Genomic DNA, 15,871 nt, shown 5'->3' on the forward strand with positions numbered 1-15,871 from the left:
GCTCCTTTTCTGAGTCTCTTGAAGTGGTAGGAAAATTTGAATGTTACTGTGGAATGCCTGTGAAACGGGATGAAACCACAAGTAGGAGCAAGGTGAGAAACTGAGATGTTTGTAGAGAATGTGGAGCCCAGACTGGCCTCAAAGTTACTATGTAGCCAAGCATAATCCTTGAATTTACATCCTACTTCCCTCCCCCTCCCCCTCCCCCTCCCCCTCCCCCTCCCCCTCCCCCTCCCCCTCCCCCTCCAAGTGCTGGGGCTATAGGCATTTTCAACCAAAACCTGGTTTACTCAGTGTAGGGATCACCCAGGACTACATGCATGCTAACCGGTACTCCGCCAGCTCGGCTACATCCTCACCCCTGTTGATTTCATACAATATGCCTTCTGTCTGGGCCTGTGTTCAATGAAGCCCACAGACTGAGCAAGTGAGACCAGCCAGGCTGGGGTGGCACCAAAGCTGCTTTTTGTCATTAGCTGTGGCAAAGATGTGGGGGGGGGGAGGGTATAGCTTTGGTGGAAGATGCTGGCTTTGGAGAGTGCATTCATAGGGCATGAAATGAGACACAGAGAGACAGTCCATTGACGAACAACCTAGTAGGAAGATGTTTGGCAGCAGTGTTTGTTGGAGAAACGCTGACTGAAACTAGATTCCGTACTAGCACACACCCAGAGTGGTTAAAGTGGAAAGGACTGACTACGGTGAGTGTTGGCAAGGGTAGGAGGCAACTGATGTGTGTGTTAAGAGTGGGGAGATGGTAAGAAAGAAGGCATCACGTGGTTCTGTGCCACTCAGCCTGGTGTCTGTTTTGCCTCCTGTCCCCACAGCGACAGAGGTTGATCAACTCAGCCAATGGTGTTAACAGCAAGCCACTGCAAAACGGGAGACATGAGAACATGGAGAATGGAAATGTTCCTGTGGAGAACCCTGAAGACCCACAGCAAGGCCAGGAGCAGCAGCCGCCACCACAGCCACCACCCCCAGAGCCAGAGTCAGTAGAGACAGTCTTCCTGTCACCCTTCTCAATGCCTGGTGAGTCTGGGGGTGCTAGTCCTCTAGCCAGGCTTCTGGGGGTGACATTGGGACCATGCCTAGGTCATCAAGATGGAGACCCTGACCCTGGAGTGGTGGAGGACTGATACAGAGGGGTGCCACTGGGTTACTCCAGTGTCCTAATGTACTGGATAAACAGCCTATCAATATTACAGGTAAGAGTTGGGTAGATGCACACACTACTGAATGTGGTTGGAGCCTGAGGGAGAGAGGGGCAATTTGGCGCTCAGGAAGCACCAGTAACTTCTTGTGACCACACATGAGTGCTATGGGCCCCTGGTTAGTCTTACAGTAGAAAACACCAACACATAATATGATTTTTATGGACACCAGTGGCAAGGATATGAACCAATGAGCAGGGAGGTGTTCCATTGCATTGAGGCAGAGGTCAAAGGTAGATGGCATCAGGTGTCCTGTGCTGTCACTCTATCTGATTCCTTTGAGACAGGATCTGTCACTGAACCTGGAACTAAGCTGGTGGCCAGCAAGCCCCAGTGATCTTCCTGTCCCTGCAACCTCATACAACAGCATCTGGCTTTTCATGTAGGTACTGGAGATTCGAACTTAGGTCTTTCTGCTTGCATAGCAAGCACATTTATCTGCTGAGCCATCTCTACAGTTCTCCATGAACACTCTTATACTCTCAGTTTCATGTGCAGGGCAGTTTTGCACACATGCTCGACCTTACTTTCAGACAGGATATTCTAAGGTGGTAACTGCTTCTTCCACAGGTCACTTGACACAGCTGGGTGTACTTTCTCCCATAAATAAAGCCAGATCAGACCACAAGCTGCCACTGATCCTCAAGCATCCACCTATCTCACTTGGAGTCTTTCCTAAAGGTCTAGGGTCACCTAACTGCTGGGTCCATACAGAACGTGTCGGTTCTCTCTCTCCTGTAGCCTCTGCTCCAGCTACACTGGCCTCCTCAATGCCATCCCTCAAACACCGCCCCCCACCCCCACCCCCACCCCCACACACTCCTACCTTAGTACCTTCACACTGCCCTTCACTGGAGTGTACTTGCCTCAGTTATCTATATGACTTCCAAGATCACCCCTGTTCCAATGTCACTGTATCAGTGTGGGCTTCCACATCACCTTATAAATGCTTCATATATATATATTTTTTATCCCGAGTGTTTCCTCCCACTATCAGTCCCTTGGGGGTGGAATCTTTGTCTACTGACGCCCACCTGTATCTCGGCACTGTATTTGCATATTTGGAAATCTGCAGAGTGAATGAAGTCAAGAGCTTGTCTGTGAGAGGCTCCAGAACCCACTCTGTGTGCATTCTCTGTCCTCAGCCTTCCATGAACTCTCTGGTGTCCTCCGTGAGACCCAGAGTCTCAAACACTGGACTCCATTCCTGGGCATTCTATCCTACTGCCCACCCTCCTAAGAGGTAGCAGAATTCTAGAACTTTCCAATCCAGAGCTTCATATTTTTCTAATAAAAAGTCTGTGCTTAACATCTCACTAAACGCCCACCCTGCTTTGTCCCCATCTGTGTAGCTGGCCTGGGCCTGCCAGTCTGGGCCCCTGGGATAGCTGTGTCTGGAGATGCAGACTCTCCTGGGACCATAGACTTCCCTAGAGTTTCTGGATTAGAAAACCTCCATGGTATGTACCTTCCTGCAGCTCCAGGGCTTGTCCTCAAACTCAGGGACTAGTTCCAAGTCCCAAGCAAGGCCTGGTGGGCACATGTGTTCCTGCTTCTCTGGAGCCCAGCCTCTGTGACTCTCAGGCTGCCTTACAGAATAAGTTAACCCAAGCAGCTGGAAACATCTGTGGTACCAACAGCCCAGGGATTTGTCTAGCTCAGGAATTGCTAGCCCTGATCAAGCACCGTTTCTTTTTCTACCAAAGATAGACCCCCAAAATGACACCTGCTTCCTTACTGAGATCTCTGGGGAGATTAGCCCTGAGGGTCAGCCTTTCCAGGGCCCCTCTGCCATCCAGATGGCCCAATGGAAGTGGTGTCTGTACTGCCAGTGAGCTTCCCTGCACCTCCATGGGACCCACACTGTATATGCTCAGCCTAGTTGGCTGGTCAGGGTGAAAGCCACACTAATTTGGTAGCAGTTGTTTCTGAATTATCTGCGACCCTGAAAGCCAAGAGACATGTGGTCTTCTCCAGATCCAAGGTCCCCGTACTGAGGTTCTCCTTAGGACACACTGAGGAGGAGGATGTCCATAGAGCAGGGTCCTAAGAGAGCAGCCCATACCTCCAGGGCAGGTAGACTGGGATCGGCCCTAGGTTTATAAGAGACCGGAGCATGAGCCTTGGATTCCATCCAGAGCGCCACCTTTATAGCCCTATGTCATCCCACCGCTAGTCTTGATCCTCTCCTGTGTCTATGGGGTTAAGCCAGGGGACACAGGGCTATGGTCATCAAAAAAAACCAATGTGGCAAATGGTGTTGGAGCAGGACCACAGCAAGAGAAGCAGACTGGAATCTGTGATGACTGTCCCTTGTGACCTATGCGCTGACAGATGGGTATAGACAGCTCTGTGCATCCATCTACCACTCCCCTCTGGCCTCTCCATTGACAACCTGGTCCTGAAACATCCAGGAACCTGTGGGAGAGACACATAAAAGTCAGTTCTTGCTCTGTAAAACGGGGCAGCCCAGTGAAAGGATGACTTGTTTCCATTCCCTCCAAGCCTCGAATGTGGCAGAAGTAGAACAGCCCCTAGGACCTGCCCCTCTTCCCTACATCCAACAATGTAGCTGTGGGGTCTCTGGGTGGGGCCACTTCATAAGATGGAGCTAGTTCAAGGGGGCTCCAGCTGCCTGCTGGGTGGCTGCTTTGTGAACTCTCTATGAGCCCTTTGGGGAGCCGGTGAGCTTCCTCTGTAGTTGGCCCCCTTTCTCTCTTGGCTCCAGGATGTCCTTGGGTCTGTGGCCTTGACCTAGCCAAGAACAACAGCTTCCTCAGGTTCCCCTCAGTTCCATGCTCAGGAACCAGCCTGCTTCCCACATCCAGGGAGAGCTTCCTTTGTGTTCAGAGGTGTTTACAGGGTTGCCCGTGGAAACCACAGTGTCTCTTCCTCCTCTCTGGGAGCAGAGTAGCCATGGAAACAGTACCGGGTGGTGGCTGTCCGGCTAGGTGTGGACAGTGACCTGGGCCAAGGGAGGTGGAGGTGGAGGTTCACAGGCAGTTAGAGGAAGCCAGTAAATCCCACACCCATGACCTCAGTTCAGGGTTGTCTTGGTCTCCTTTCAGCTTAGGGCCTGTGGTAGCTCTGAGCTGCCCTTAGAGGTGCCTGAGGCTAGTGCTTTCCCCACGGGTGCCCCTTAGTAATTCCAGGGATGGGCACCTTTGGAAGGGGAAAATGCTGTCCCTGGGGTTAGCTGGCAAGCAATGTGGCATATCAAGGACTCAATCAGCCATACCCATGCTTCTGTGTTGTTTCGGGAAGGCTGGGGTGAATTCTGGAGTCCTCAGTCCTAGATTTGAAATTCAGCCCTGCCTCACGCCAGCACCGTTGAGCCGCCATCGTGCCTCACTTTTCTGATCTGCTTTCCTACTGAATCAGCATCCACAATGCACGGTGCTGGCACTTACTTATGGTGCTGCGGTAATACCATCAGGCCTTGTACCATCTAATGCACAGTAGGCACTCAGAAGAACTGTATCCTGTAGTGTGTTTTATCCACATAGTGTGTGCTGTACCCATCCACCCTGATTCGACCACATGCAGTGTTCTAGAAAAGTCACAGGCCCCAGAATTCCCGTGGGCCTGGTTCTGCTGCCGTTTTGAAAGTCAAAGGAAGGAAAGAGCCTGAGTACTTGTTACATGCCAGGTACTGGGCTACAGGCAGTCACAGACACTTGTCCTGGTCACGCAACATCTGGGCACCGGGCTCTATTCTGGCCTTAGGGCTGCAGGAGGGACAGGGCAAGCAATGATCACTGTTCCCTGGGAGATTCCAGGCTTAAAAGGCAAATATGGGTCAATGACCACATGGTGTGTTTTCTATTATGCATGTCCAATCTGTGTGTAGCCCCGGCTAGCTGTGAATGCAGCCATCACAAAATCTACCTACCTAAAACATTGAAGCTATTTTAAAAGGGGGGGGCAGTTCTCAGTCATGGATTTTATAGATAATAGCATTGTGTTGCAGAATAACCATAAGACAAATTGAAATGAAGTGTGTGTGCGCATGCGCATGTGTCTGTATGTGTGTGTTCTTATAACCAATGGGCTCTAGGTTAGACAGACCTGAAATTTAATGTATAGCCTAATAGAACTCTACTTTGTTCACTATGGCTTAAGGGAGCCAAAGGGCTGGCCACCCCTGTTATAAATGCCCTCCATCCCTCACTATATCTGCCCAGAACAGTGGGCAGAGGCCCTGTCTTGACCATCCAGAAACTAAGACAGTAATGCCCAAGCTTCCTCATAGCTTGGCCTGCCTTGCCTGATGCTGGTTTTCTCTTCCCACCCTGACGCCCAGAGGCTAGGGAAGGAGGAGGAGAATCATTGTCTCCTGGAAACCAGTTTATAGTCTGGCTCTACACTAAACAGTGGGCCAGTGACCGTGAGCCCTAGCCAGGGGAAGACCCCAGATAGGAGTTGTTTGTTGTACCTATGCTCTGGGATGCCCTGCTTGTCCACGGGAGCCCTCCTGACCCTGCAGATAAAATCTTTCTCTCTCACACTCTATATTGTACCTATCGGGATAAGATCTTCCTGTCCTACCATCAAGTCAGCCAACACCTGCTGGGACACACACCAGGTGCCACATGAAACAGAGCTCCTCTGGCTCTCTGAATTGGAATGCTGTAACCAGATATCCTAAGACTGGGCCCTGTAAGCAACAGGAATCTCTCCTCCCACAGTTCTGGAGGCCTAGAGTCTGCCATCAGAATGGAATCCCAGCTGGGCTCTGCTGAGGGATGTCCTCCTGGCTACTCATGGCAAACTCAGCTACCTCTACTCAGTGTGTGCACCTGGAAAGAGAAAGCATTCAGAATCTCTCTTCCAGCACTGTGTGTGTGTGTGTGTGTGTGTGTGTGTGTGAGTGTGTGTGTATGTGTGTGTGTGTGTCTGTGTGTGTCTGTGTGTGTCTGTGTGTGTGTGTGAGTGTGTGTGTATGTGTGTGTGTGTGAGAGTGTGTGTGTGTGTCTGTGTGTGTGTCTGTGTGTGAGTGTTTGTGTGTGTCTGTGTGTGTGTGTCTGTGTGTGTGCACACGTGCTCGCGTGTGTGTCTGTGTGTGTGTGTCTGTGTGTATCTGTGTGTCTGTGTGTATGAGTATGTGTGTCTGTGTGTGTGTCTGTGTGTGTGAGTGTGTGTGTGTGTGTCTGTGTGTGAGTGTGTGTGTGTCTGTGTGTGTGTGAGTATGTGTGTGCATGTGTGTGTCTGTCTCTGTGTGTGTCTGTGTGTGTGTGTGAGTGTGCACGCGTGCATGTGTTGGTGTCACCAATCTGAGGCTTGTCAGCGGGGCTGGCTTTGCCAGTGAGCCCCAGGATTATATGTCTTTAATACGACAATTAAAAACAACACCACACCTGGTTATTTATTCATTCACTCATTCATTTATTCATTCATTTTAATGTGGAATCTGGGGGGTTGAACTCAAGCCTTCATACTTCCAAGGCAAGTACTTTACCAACTAAATCAGGTGCCCGGCCCTGCACTCTCATGAGCTCATTGAACCTGAATGACATCCTAAATGCTGCCTCCAAATGCAGTCACTTTGGGGGTTAGGGCTTCAGCTCTCAATTGAAGAAGCAAAGGATGCAGTTCTGTCCATGATGGGCTCTCTCAAGACTTGTACCCTCACCCCTCATCTTCTGTTCAGTGAGGAGTCGGATTGTGTGCTGATCTGGTACTGATGAAATCACCTCTGCAGATCTCCTGGGATTGCCTCCTCTTGGGTGGGATAACTTACCTGCAGTTCCTGGGGTGCTGCTCACAGCTCCACCCACTTGCCCGTTCTGCCCAGACCCCAGAGACTCACAGAACTTTCTGTTACAAAGGACCTTGCTCTTGCCCTGATGGCAGGAGCCTCTAGAGACATCGCACACTCAGTGTGCAGCCTGAGGTCAGGGTTAGTGCAGCGGTCATCCCTGACTGCTACTCTCCTGTCAATCATTCTGTCCACTCCCTTGTCAGTCACTCCTGAGGCTCAGCTCACAGGCCAACAAGAACAGACCCTGGCTGAGCGCTTTTATTCTTGAATACAGGGGCTTTATTGGGATACAATTCACACCTCTTCATGGGCTCTCTCGCCACATGGTACAACTAGCCCCACAGTCATTATTAGCATCCCCCCAACGAAACTGTATCAGTAGCCTCTTCTCCCCATCCCTTCCCAAGCTACTGGCAGCAACTAGCCTGCCTCCTGTCCCTTTGGAGAGAGCTAACCTGCATGTTTTATACGTATAAAATCATGTGATGTGCCGTCTCTTGTTCCAAGCTTCTTCTACTTAGCATAAAGTTTTCAAGGTTTATCTTCACTGTAACAGGTAGTGTACTTTTTCCTTTAGTGGACATACCACGCTTGTATCAATATTTGGGATGTTGCTAGTTCTTGGCTATAAGTAGTTATAAATACAATTAATTTATCAGCTATTTATTATTATTCGTTTGTGGTGCTGGAGGTGCATGCTAGCTAGGCAAGTGCTCTACCACTGAGCCATATCCCCAGTCCTGTAAGCGGATGTTCAAAGAACTAGTAGAGTCTCACGCTCTCTTAGAGGAGGCTCAGTAGATTTCCCTCATTGAAAGCAGTCGCTCTCTGGTTCTATGTAATGAGCCACAAATAGCCTCTGAATGGTATTACTGGGAAGTTCTAGACTAGTTCCCTTATATTCAAAATGGGAAACTGAAGCTTACTCAAGGGGAAATCTCCACCAGGCCCACCCAGGCATCATGTTGGATTTCCAGGAAATCCCAAGATCCATCCCAACTGCCAAATCAGAGTTGCACTGTCTGGGATGCTCAGGACTCTGACCCAGGACAACGTGTCCCAGAGCTCTGACCTTTTCCATGATGCCTGGGCCCGGCGACAGAAGCCACACAACTCCCTTTGCCCAATTCACATTGTTAAAAACAGCAATAAGCTTGCCAGGCTGTGTTCAGGGCTATGGCAAATTCAACCACCCTGCGGCCTACCCCTCTCTCACAAACCCAAAGCCACAGAAAGGGAGAGGGCCCACCTCTTCTCGATTCTGCTTTTCAGATTGAGGAACCTGCTGGGAAGCCAGACCAAGGATGATGATGATGATGGTGGTGGTGGTGATGATGATGATGATGTCTTTTGCTTTCTTTACAGCCTCTGCAGACATGGGATGGGGGATGGGGGAGATTGACATGGGAGATGCTAAGAACTGCTTCAGTATTCCAGTGTCTGAGGGTTCTGTCACAGTGAAGTTGGAAAAGCAATGAAACACCTTCACTCTTAACTTAGACCTGAAGCAGGAGGAGCCTGGGGAGCCCACAGAGCCTAGTGAGGCAGGGGAGGGGGGCTCTAGCTGTACAGCAGGGGCTTTCTTCAGCCACAGTGGTCTCTAGTATCCACTAAGCATCTCAAGTTTGACTCTGTAGAGGCCCTGCTGGAAGGGCTGGTGGATTCGTTTCCCAATGAGGACTCTGGGGTTGGCAAAGCCCCACATAGGTGGAGAGGAGCCACAGTTGGGACTGGCACCCAGGTCTGCCTGCCTGCCTGTAAGCGATTGCTTCTGGCTGCGCTCCTCTGTTGACTGCAGTGAAAACGGTAACGGCAATGGAAAAGGAGACCTGTTGCTAGATAGATCTGTGGCTGGTCAGCTCCAGGCTCTCTGCTGGAAGGACATCCACCACCTTACCCATCCTGGGTCCTCAGGGGCAGGGCCTGCATTTGAATGCCCAGCTTTCCTTCGTCAGCCTGGGGAATCTTTGAGGAGGTGGGTAGAGTATGGGCAGGACTGTCCCACAGATGAGGATAAGGCTTGCTTCACTCAGAGAGTCTAGCCCAGGGGTCTCTAAGACCAGCCCCAAATAAGGGGACCCTGGCCTCTTCATTGGCAGAGGTGCAGGTCAGGGCTGTCCTTCCATGTGAGGACACTGATGTCCAAGAGGCAGCACAGCTAGGCTCTCCAGAAGCATAATCCTTGCTCATCAGCATAAGAGAAACATCAGGGCCCCCAGGAAAGGCCTCAGGGTCTGCTGCCACAGAACCACTCTTCCTGGGCCTTTGGTGTCCCTGTTCACCACCCCGCCAATCTACCTTTGTGTTGACACTGAGTAGGGCCTACCCCTGCCCTTACCGACGCTTAATGTTTCCCCACACACCATTTCTTCCATCCTCCCCTACGCCTGTAAACCTCAGCCACAGATCTCTATCTACCGGACTCCTCTTTGACCCTCTAGAGCCCTCTGGATCAAACCCCATCAGTTTACAAGCCCAAGCAGTGCTTGAAAAGGAGGTACCCTGTAGGTGGAAGATAATGGGTTGAATGACAGCTCAAACCAGTGCTTGCTCTGTGCCTGCACTGTTCAGTGCACCCATATGCATCATGGGAAAATCTTCTTACTCTCCCAATTTTTAGCTAAAAAAAGAGAGAGAGAGAGAAAAAAACCAAGATGAAGAGAGGGTGGTTATGCTTCCAAGGTCGCATAGCTATGCACAAATCAGAGCTGCGATTCACACCTCATACTACAGTTGATTACAAACTTTAATGCTGTCAGAAAACAGACAATTTATTGAGAAATCTAAATTCATCCATGTCATAAAATGTCATAAAGATAACAACATTTATTGATTGTAAAGTCTAACCCTAGGACTAAGGGAACGGAAAACTTTTAAAAGATTGCCTGTTGCTTTTAATTATATATGCGTGTACATGTATGAGTACAGACCCCCAGTGTGAGCCACCTGATGTGTGTGCTAGGAACCGAATATGGGTCCTCTGAAAGACCAGCACACCCTCTCAGCCGCTGAGCCATCTCTCCAGCTAAGAGAAGATTTTTCTATAGCATCCAAAGCTATGAGCTGCACTGCTGGTGCTCTGATCGTGACTGTTGGTACCTGCCAGCCAGTGGGTAGCAGAACTCCCACAGGCTCCAGAATCGTGAGACTCGGGATAAGCAAGCAAATAGCACAGAGGAGCAGGGTGGAGATCTGAAGAGCTGGTACCATCTCCTGCTGTCTTAAGGTGCTTAAATAAGCCATTGAATTTCACCAAACCTCAGTTTGCTAACCTGTGAAATAGGGGCATTCGATTGTATGTGACTACACTGTCGCTGTCTTCAAACACACCAGAAGAGGGCATTGGATCCTGTTATACAGGGTTGTGAGCCACCATGGGGTTGCTGGGATTGAACCCAGGACCTCTGGAAAAGCAGTCAGTGCTCTTAAACTCTGGGCCATCTCTTCAGTCCCCAACATCCTTTCTTAGTTTTTTTGTTTGTTTGTTTTGTTTGTTTGTTTGTTTGTTTGTTTTTTAACCAAAACCTCTTCAATCTGATAGCCATGAGAACCTACCACTGGTATTGCATGTGAGTGAAAGACTAAAAGCGGACAAAGTGCTTGGATAGACGTTTCTCCTAAGATGTACAAATGACTAATAAGCCTTAAAAGATGCTCAGCATCTTAGTCAATAGGAAAGGGCTCATTCAAAGTACAGTGAGGCCAGATGTGGGTGGCTCATGCCTGTAATCCTAGCACTCAGGAAACTGAGGTAGGAGGATTGCAAGTTCAAAGCTAGCCTGGACTACGTGTCAAGACCATGTGTTAAAAACAAAGAACAGTGACATGCCACTTTACACCCTTAAAGTAACCTAAGTCAAAGAAGAAAGATGATAACAATATTATCCAAAAGATGGAAGAAAAGTACTTTGCACATTGCTGAAAGGGGAGTAAATATTGTTGCTGCTTTAGACAGCACAGCAGCAGTTTCTCAAAATGTGAAATAGGGTTACTGTGGACCCTGCAGTTGTGTGTGTGTGTGTGTGTGTGTGTGTGTGTGTGTGTGTGTGTGTGTGTGTGTAATGGAAACATACAAACACTTACATTCAATCCACACTATTCATAGTAGCCTTGAAGTAGGAATAACCTGAACATCCACTAAGTGAAGGAAGGCTAAGTATAATATGGTCCATACAGGATGGGGATGCAGGATGGGGGGGGGGGGGGTGCAGCTCAGTAGTTGAGCCTGGCAGATGCATCCCCAACCCTGAAAAAAGACATAATCATATGGTTGAATACTGTCCATCTGTGAAAAAAGAATACAGTATTAGCATGTGCCACATGGACATTGTGCTAAGTGAAAGAAGCCAGGCACACAAAAACCCATCTCTGTTTCACTTAGGTGAGATGTGCAGAATAATTAAGTCTGGAGGTTGAAAACAAGCCCAGAGTTCCCAGAGTTTAGAGGAGGTAGCGAAAACTATTAATAGATATGGGTTTCTCCTGAGGACGATGAAAACCATCTAGAATGTTATTGTACTGGAGCTAAGGCTATGTAAGTACTAAATCCTACCTAACCAAACATGTTAAGTGGGTGACTTTTTAATGTGGTAATTACATCTCAAATGTTTGCAAATGGAGTTAACCTACAGTATGGTTCTCAAACTATGGTCCAGCCTAAGCCACCACTAAAGAACTCCCTAGAAATAAGCAACCACCAGGAACTACTTAGAAACACATCCTCCTCCCCTTCCTCTCTCTCCTCCTCCTCCCCCTCCTCCCCCTCTTCTTCATGTTTATGAATGTTTTGCCTGCCTGTGTGTCTGTACCATTTGCATGCCTCGTGCACAGATAGGCAGAAGATGGTGTCAGATCCTCTGGAACTGGAGTTACAGGCAGTTGTGAACCACCATGAAGATGCTGAGAAACAAGCCTGGGTCCCCTGGAAGAACAGCTAGTGCTTTTAACCCCTGAACCGTCTCTCCAACTGTCTGTGGCTCCAACTGCTGCAGGCTGAAGTGAGAGGAGCCAAGAGTTGGAGGTCAACCTGGACAACTTAGTAGAGACCTAACCTTTTAAAAAAAAAAAATACAAATTCTCAGACCCTTCATCCAGACCTTCCAAGGCATCAGCCCTGTAAGATGGTTAGATCCTACCAAGGGATTCTGAGTTTAAGAAATAGTGACACTGTCAGCCATGGGGACTCTTAGCTCCAGGGCCCAAGAAATTCTCTTTACCAGCCAGGGGTGCAGTCCACCCCCAGGACCACTAGTTAGCCACTCCCTTAACTGAAGCATCTAATTAGTTAACCATCCAAATTAGTGTGAGGTTTTCATCAACTACTACATCTGTTCTTTTCCCTCCGGCATGATGGGCCATCTGTTCTGTTGCGGTTCATTTTAAATACTTTTTTATCGCATAATTAAACTGTAATGTTCTACTTTAAGAGAGAAATCAGAGACTTAGGGAAAGACATGCTATCAGGCCCTATCTTCTTCTCCTGGGAGTTGATGTATCCATCAGTATCCGCTGTGATGATGTTTTGTCCTGGCAGTGCACAGGAAAGGGAAGGGCTGGGCACCAGGAGGAACCTCCAGGAGAGTGGAGGTAGCTGTCACTTGGGAGGCAAGAATGAACCATCCGTGAACTGAACCATCAGTGTTGGATGTCCCTTGCGATGGCCTCACTGCCTTTTAAAAATAATTCTTGGCGGTGTGTGCCTGTAGACCTCACTGAGACGCCAGTGGACACCAGCTCAAAGGCTAAGCAGCCTAGAGGAAATGGTACCCAGTTTCCAGTGAGAAACCCTGTCAGAAATAAGCCAAGTAGATGAATCCTGAGGAAGGACACTCAAGGTTGACCCCTGGCCTCCACACTCATGTGCATATATGTACACACACACACACACAGAGAGAGAGAGAGAGAGAGGTTTCGTGAAATAACATTTAGCTTTCACTGTGTATCACCCACTGATTTCATTTCTTTTAAAGGAAATACTAGTTCCCACCCACTAAAGCGACTGTCTGATCCACCAGTATATGACACCCAACTGTTAAAAAACCACAGCAGTAGAGACAGAGTCCACTAGAGGATTGTTTCCTAGGAAACCAGTGGTGGGTGGTGATGCCTAACTGCCTGGGTGGGACCACGATGAAGACAGATGTCAAAACAATATGCAAAGCCTGTAGCAGCAAAAGGACAAATGCCTGGTAAAATTTTGTGTCTATGAAACAAGAAATGTGCCCTTCTGCAGTTTGTGTCTATCTACAGAGAGGTTCCTGGGTATTTAGGTAGCCAGGGTCACAATTCCCCAAAGTGAATTCTTCTGAGCATGAGGTCGTAGGATGTCTCAGCAGTCAGGATGGGTTGTGATGTAGTTAGCAAGAGTCTGGAATTTGGGACAGGCCACAGGATAGAAACTATTCTCCTGTCTATGCTGGGTTCACACAGTAGGAGAGGTGTCTTTAGAAATACATAGGAGACAGATGTTTTTCTAGTAGCAGCATCTGGATGGATAACCAACTGACTTGCTGATCTCCGGCTAACCATTCTCTTTGCCCCTTGTAAGCAGCTTGGGGTGGGTTGTTGTTGTTGTTACTTTGTCTTGTTTTTGTAAGTAAACACACTTCGGTTATTTAGGAAGAAAAAAAAAGGTACACATACACAGCTCTGAAACTGACACACTCCAATTTGCTCTGCAATTTAAAAAAATAATTAGATATAATTCTTATGCCATAAATTGGACCCGTTATGATATCTTTTCTTTCTGTATTCACAGGACAATGTGACTGTCATCAATATATAATTCCTAAATATTTTTATTATAAAAAAATCACCAAAAATACCCACAAGTAAAGACTCTGGTCCCATCTCCTCCCATCCTGAGAACCACTGGTCTCCTTTCTGTATCTGAACTATCCTGTTCCAGACATGTCCTCTGGATGGAGCCTAACACAATGTGACTTTAGTGTCTGGCTTCCCTCCTTGTCAGAATCTTTCCAGCGTTCCACCCTGCTGAGTTTCAGTCCTTCAGGACCTACGTACCACACTGGCTTTCCTCCCTGGAGCCTGAGTTGAGTTGTCTCCATCTGGGGCAACTGTGAGAGCGTTTGAGTCTTTGTGACAACATTTATCTTCATCTCTCTTGGATGTGTATGGAGGAGTCCAATCCTGAGTCACAAGTCAGCTCTGCCAAACTCTTTGTTGGACTGCTTTCTAGGGAGTCTAGACATTTTGCATTCATAACACCAGTATGTGAGGGTCTGCACTTTTCCACATCTTTGCCAATATTACTATGTCTTTTTGCTATAGTCATAGCTATGGGTGTGAAATAATTTTTAATTGCATTTTCTTAATGACTAAAGAATAGTGTGTGTGTGTGTGTGTGTGTGTGTGTGTGTGTGTGTGTGTGTGTGTGTGTAGGCCAGAAGTGAATTTGAGGTGTCATTTCTCAGGGGCCATGTAGCTTGTTTTAGAGACAGGATCTCCAGTTCTGCTAGTCTGACTAGCTCATGCTCCAGGGATCCTCCACAGCCCACCTCTTCCTTCTCCATTCTTGAACTTAATTCTCACTTCTTCTTTTTTTTTTCCTTGTTGTGGGAGGAGCATGAGGTCATGGGTTTTAAATGGTTCCCACTGTTGGGCATTTACCGTCAGGAATTGCCTTCAGAGCCTGCCTCTACCATGGCCCATCAGTTTTCACCTTTTATATTTTGTTTTCTGTGTCCTCCAGTATTTCCTAATTCCCCTTGTGATTTCGTCTCTGACCTGACAGTTACTTAGGACTATGCTACGTAAGATCGACATATTTGCAAATCTTCCAGCTTCCCTCCCAATACTGAATTCTGATTCCATTCCTTTGAGGTTGGCAAGTGCACTCTGACTGATGTCAGTCCTTCTAACCTCAGTGGGTCTGGTTCTACAGCCTCACACTCAGTCTGTTCTGGAGAACTGTCTGTGTGTGTTCTTCAGAGGATCGTGAATACTTCGTTTCTGAAATATTTGAGGGCCAGTGAGATGGCTCATAAGACAATGGCTCTTGCTGCCAAGCCTGATGTCTTGAGTTCAATCACCCAGACCCACATGGTGGAAGGAGAGAACCAACTCCCACAAGTTTTCCTCTGACCTGCACAAGCCAGCATCATGATGCAGACCCCCATCCATTCACCCACACAAAATAAATACATACAGAACTGTGTGTGTGTAATGCAATATTTTATTTTGTCATCTGTGTGTGTGTTTGTGAGAGTGGGTGTGCATGTGTTCTATGGAGGTTTAGAGGACATTTTTTTCTTTTTTTTTTTTCCACTCAGACTGCGTTCTCTCCCTCTCACCCTCCTGAAGGAGGGAAGAACGATCATCAATGGCAAGAGGCAGCTGCAATCAAGCAGCACCTAGAACCGGCTTCACACTTAGGAGGGGACGCTACATCTCGTCCTCGTGGTTTCGGGTGCTCTACACAGTCAGAGAAACCTTTCTAGTAACGAACTATAGAAATGATCCCTGAAAGTATAGTCCTGAGGACATTTTTTTTAAGTAACTTACTTTTATCTTATGTACATTAGTGTTTTGCCTGCATGTATGTCTGTACGAGGGTGTTGAATCCACTGAAACAGGTTACAGTTGTGAGTTCCATGGTGGTGCTGGAAGAGCAGCCAGTGCTAACTGTTGAGCTGTCTCTCCAGCCCCTAGAGGACAATGCTTAGAAGTCAGTCATACAGTGAAACAGTGGGACTTTTACCTACAAAACCATCTTGCCAGCCCCAGTACTTGCCCTTCTTATATACACACACTAACACTCCCCGTCAGCTTTTGGGGTCTTGAATGTGAGTTGTAGGTGTTGTGTCTTCCTCCTTGGTGCTGGGCCACACACCTGGTGCTTCCCACACACCAGGTCACATCATTCTTGCACCAACCA

General features: G+C 48.1%; 1 protein-coding gene, 1 non-coding gene and 1 pseudogene across 3 annotated transcripts in view; 2 read left to right on the forward strand and 1 right to left on the reverse strand.

Moving 5' to 3' along the window:
- Nucleotides 1-15,871, forward strand: part of Slc24a4 (solute carrier family 24 (sodium/potassium/calcium exchanger), member 4) — a 138,407-nt gene that overhangs the window by 109,489 nt on the left and 13,047 nt on the right. For both annotated transcript variants that reach the window (NM_172152.3, NM_001362345.1), the window contains exon 12: nucleotides 828-1,032. In NM_172152.3, coding sequence (NP_742164.2) covers nucleotides 828-1,032 — 205 coding nt within the window. The remainder of the gene's footprint in view (nucleotides 1-827; nucleotides 1,033-15,871) is intronic.
- On the forward strand, nucleotides 15,158-15,570 carry Rnu3b-ps3 (U3B small nuclear RNA pseudogene 3; annotated as a pseudogene).
- On the reverse strand, nucleotides 15,258-15,472 carry Gm25203. The gene has a single exon (XR_003950377.1). It is a non-coding gene; the product is annotated as a small nucleolar RNA U3 (small nucleolar RNA).

This window comes from Mus musculus, chromosome 12 (genome assembly GCF_000001635.26).
Source record: "Mus musculus strain C57BL/6J chromosome 12, GRCm38.p6 C57BL/6J".
Classification (NCBI taxonomy): Eukaryota; Metazoa; Chordata; class Mammalia; order Rodentia; family Muridae; genus Mus; species Mus musculus.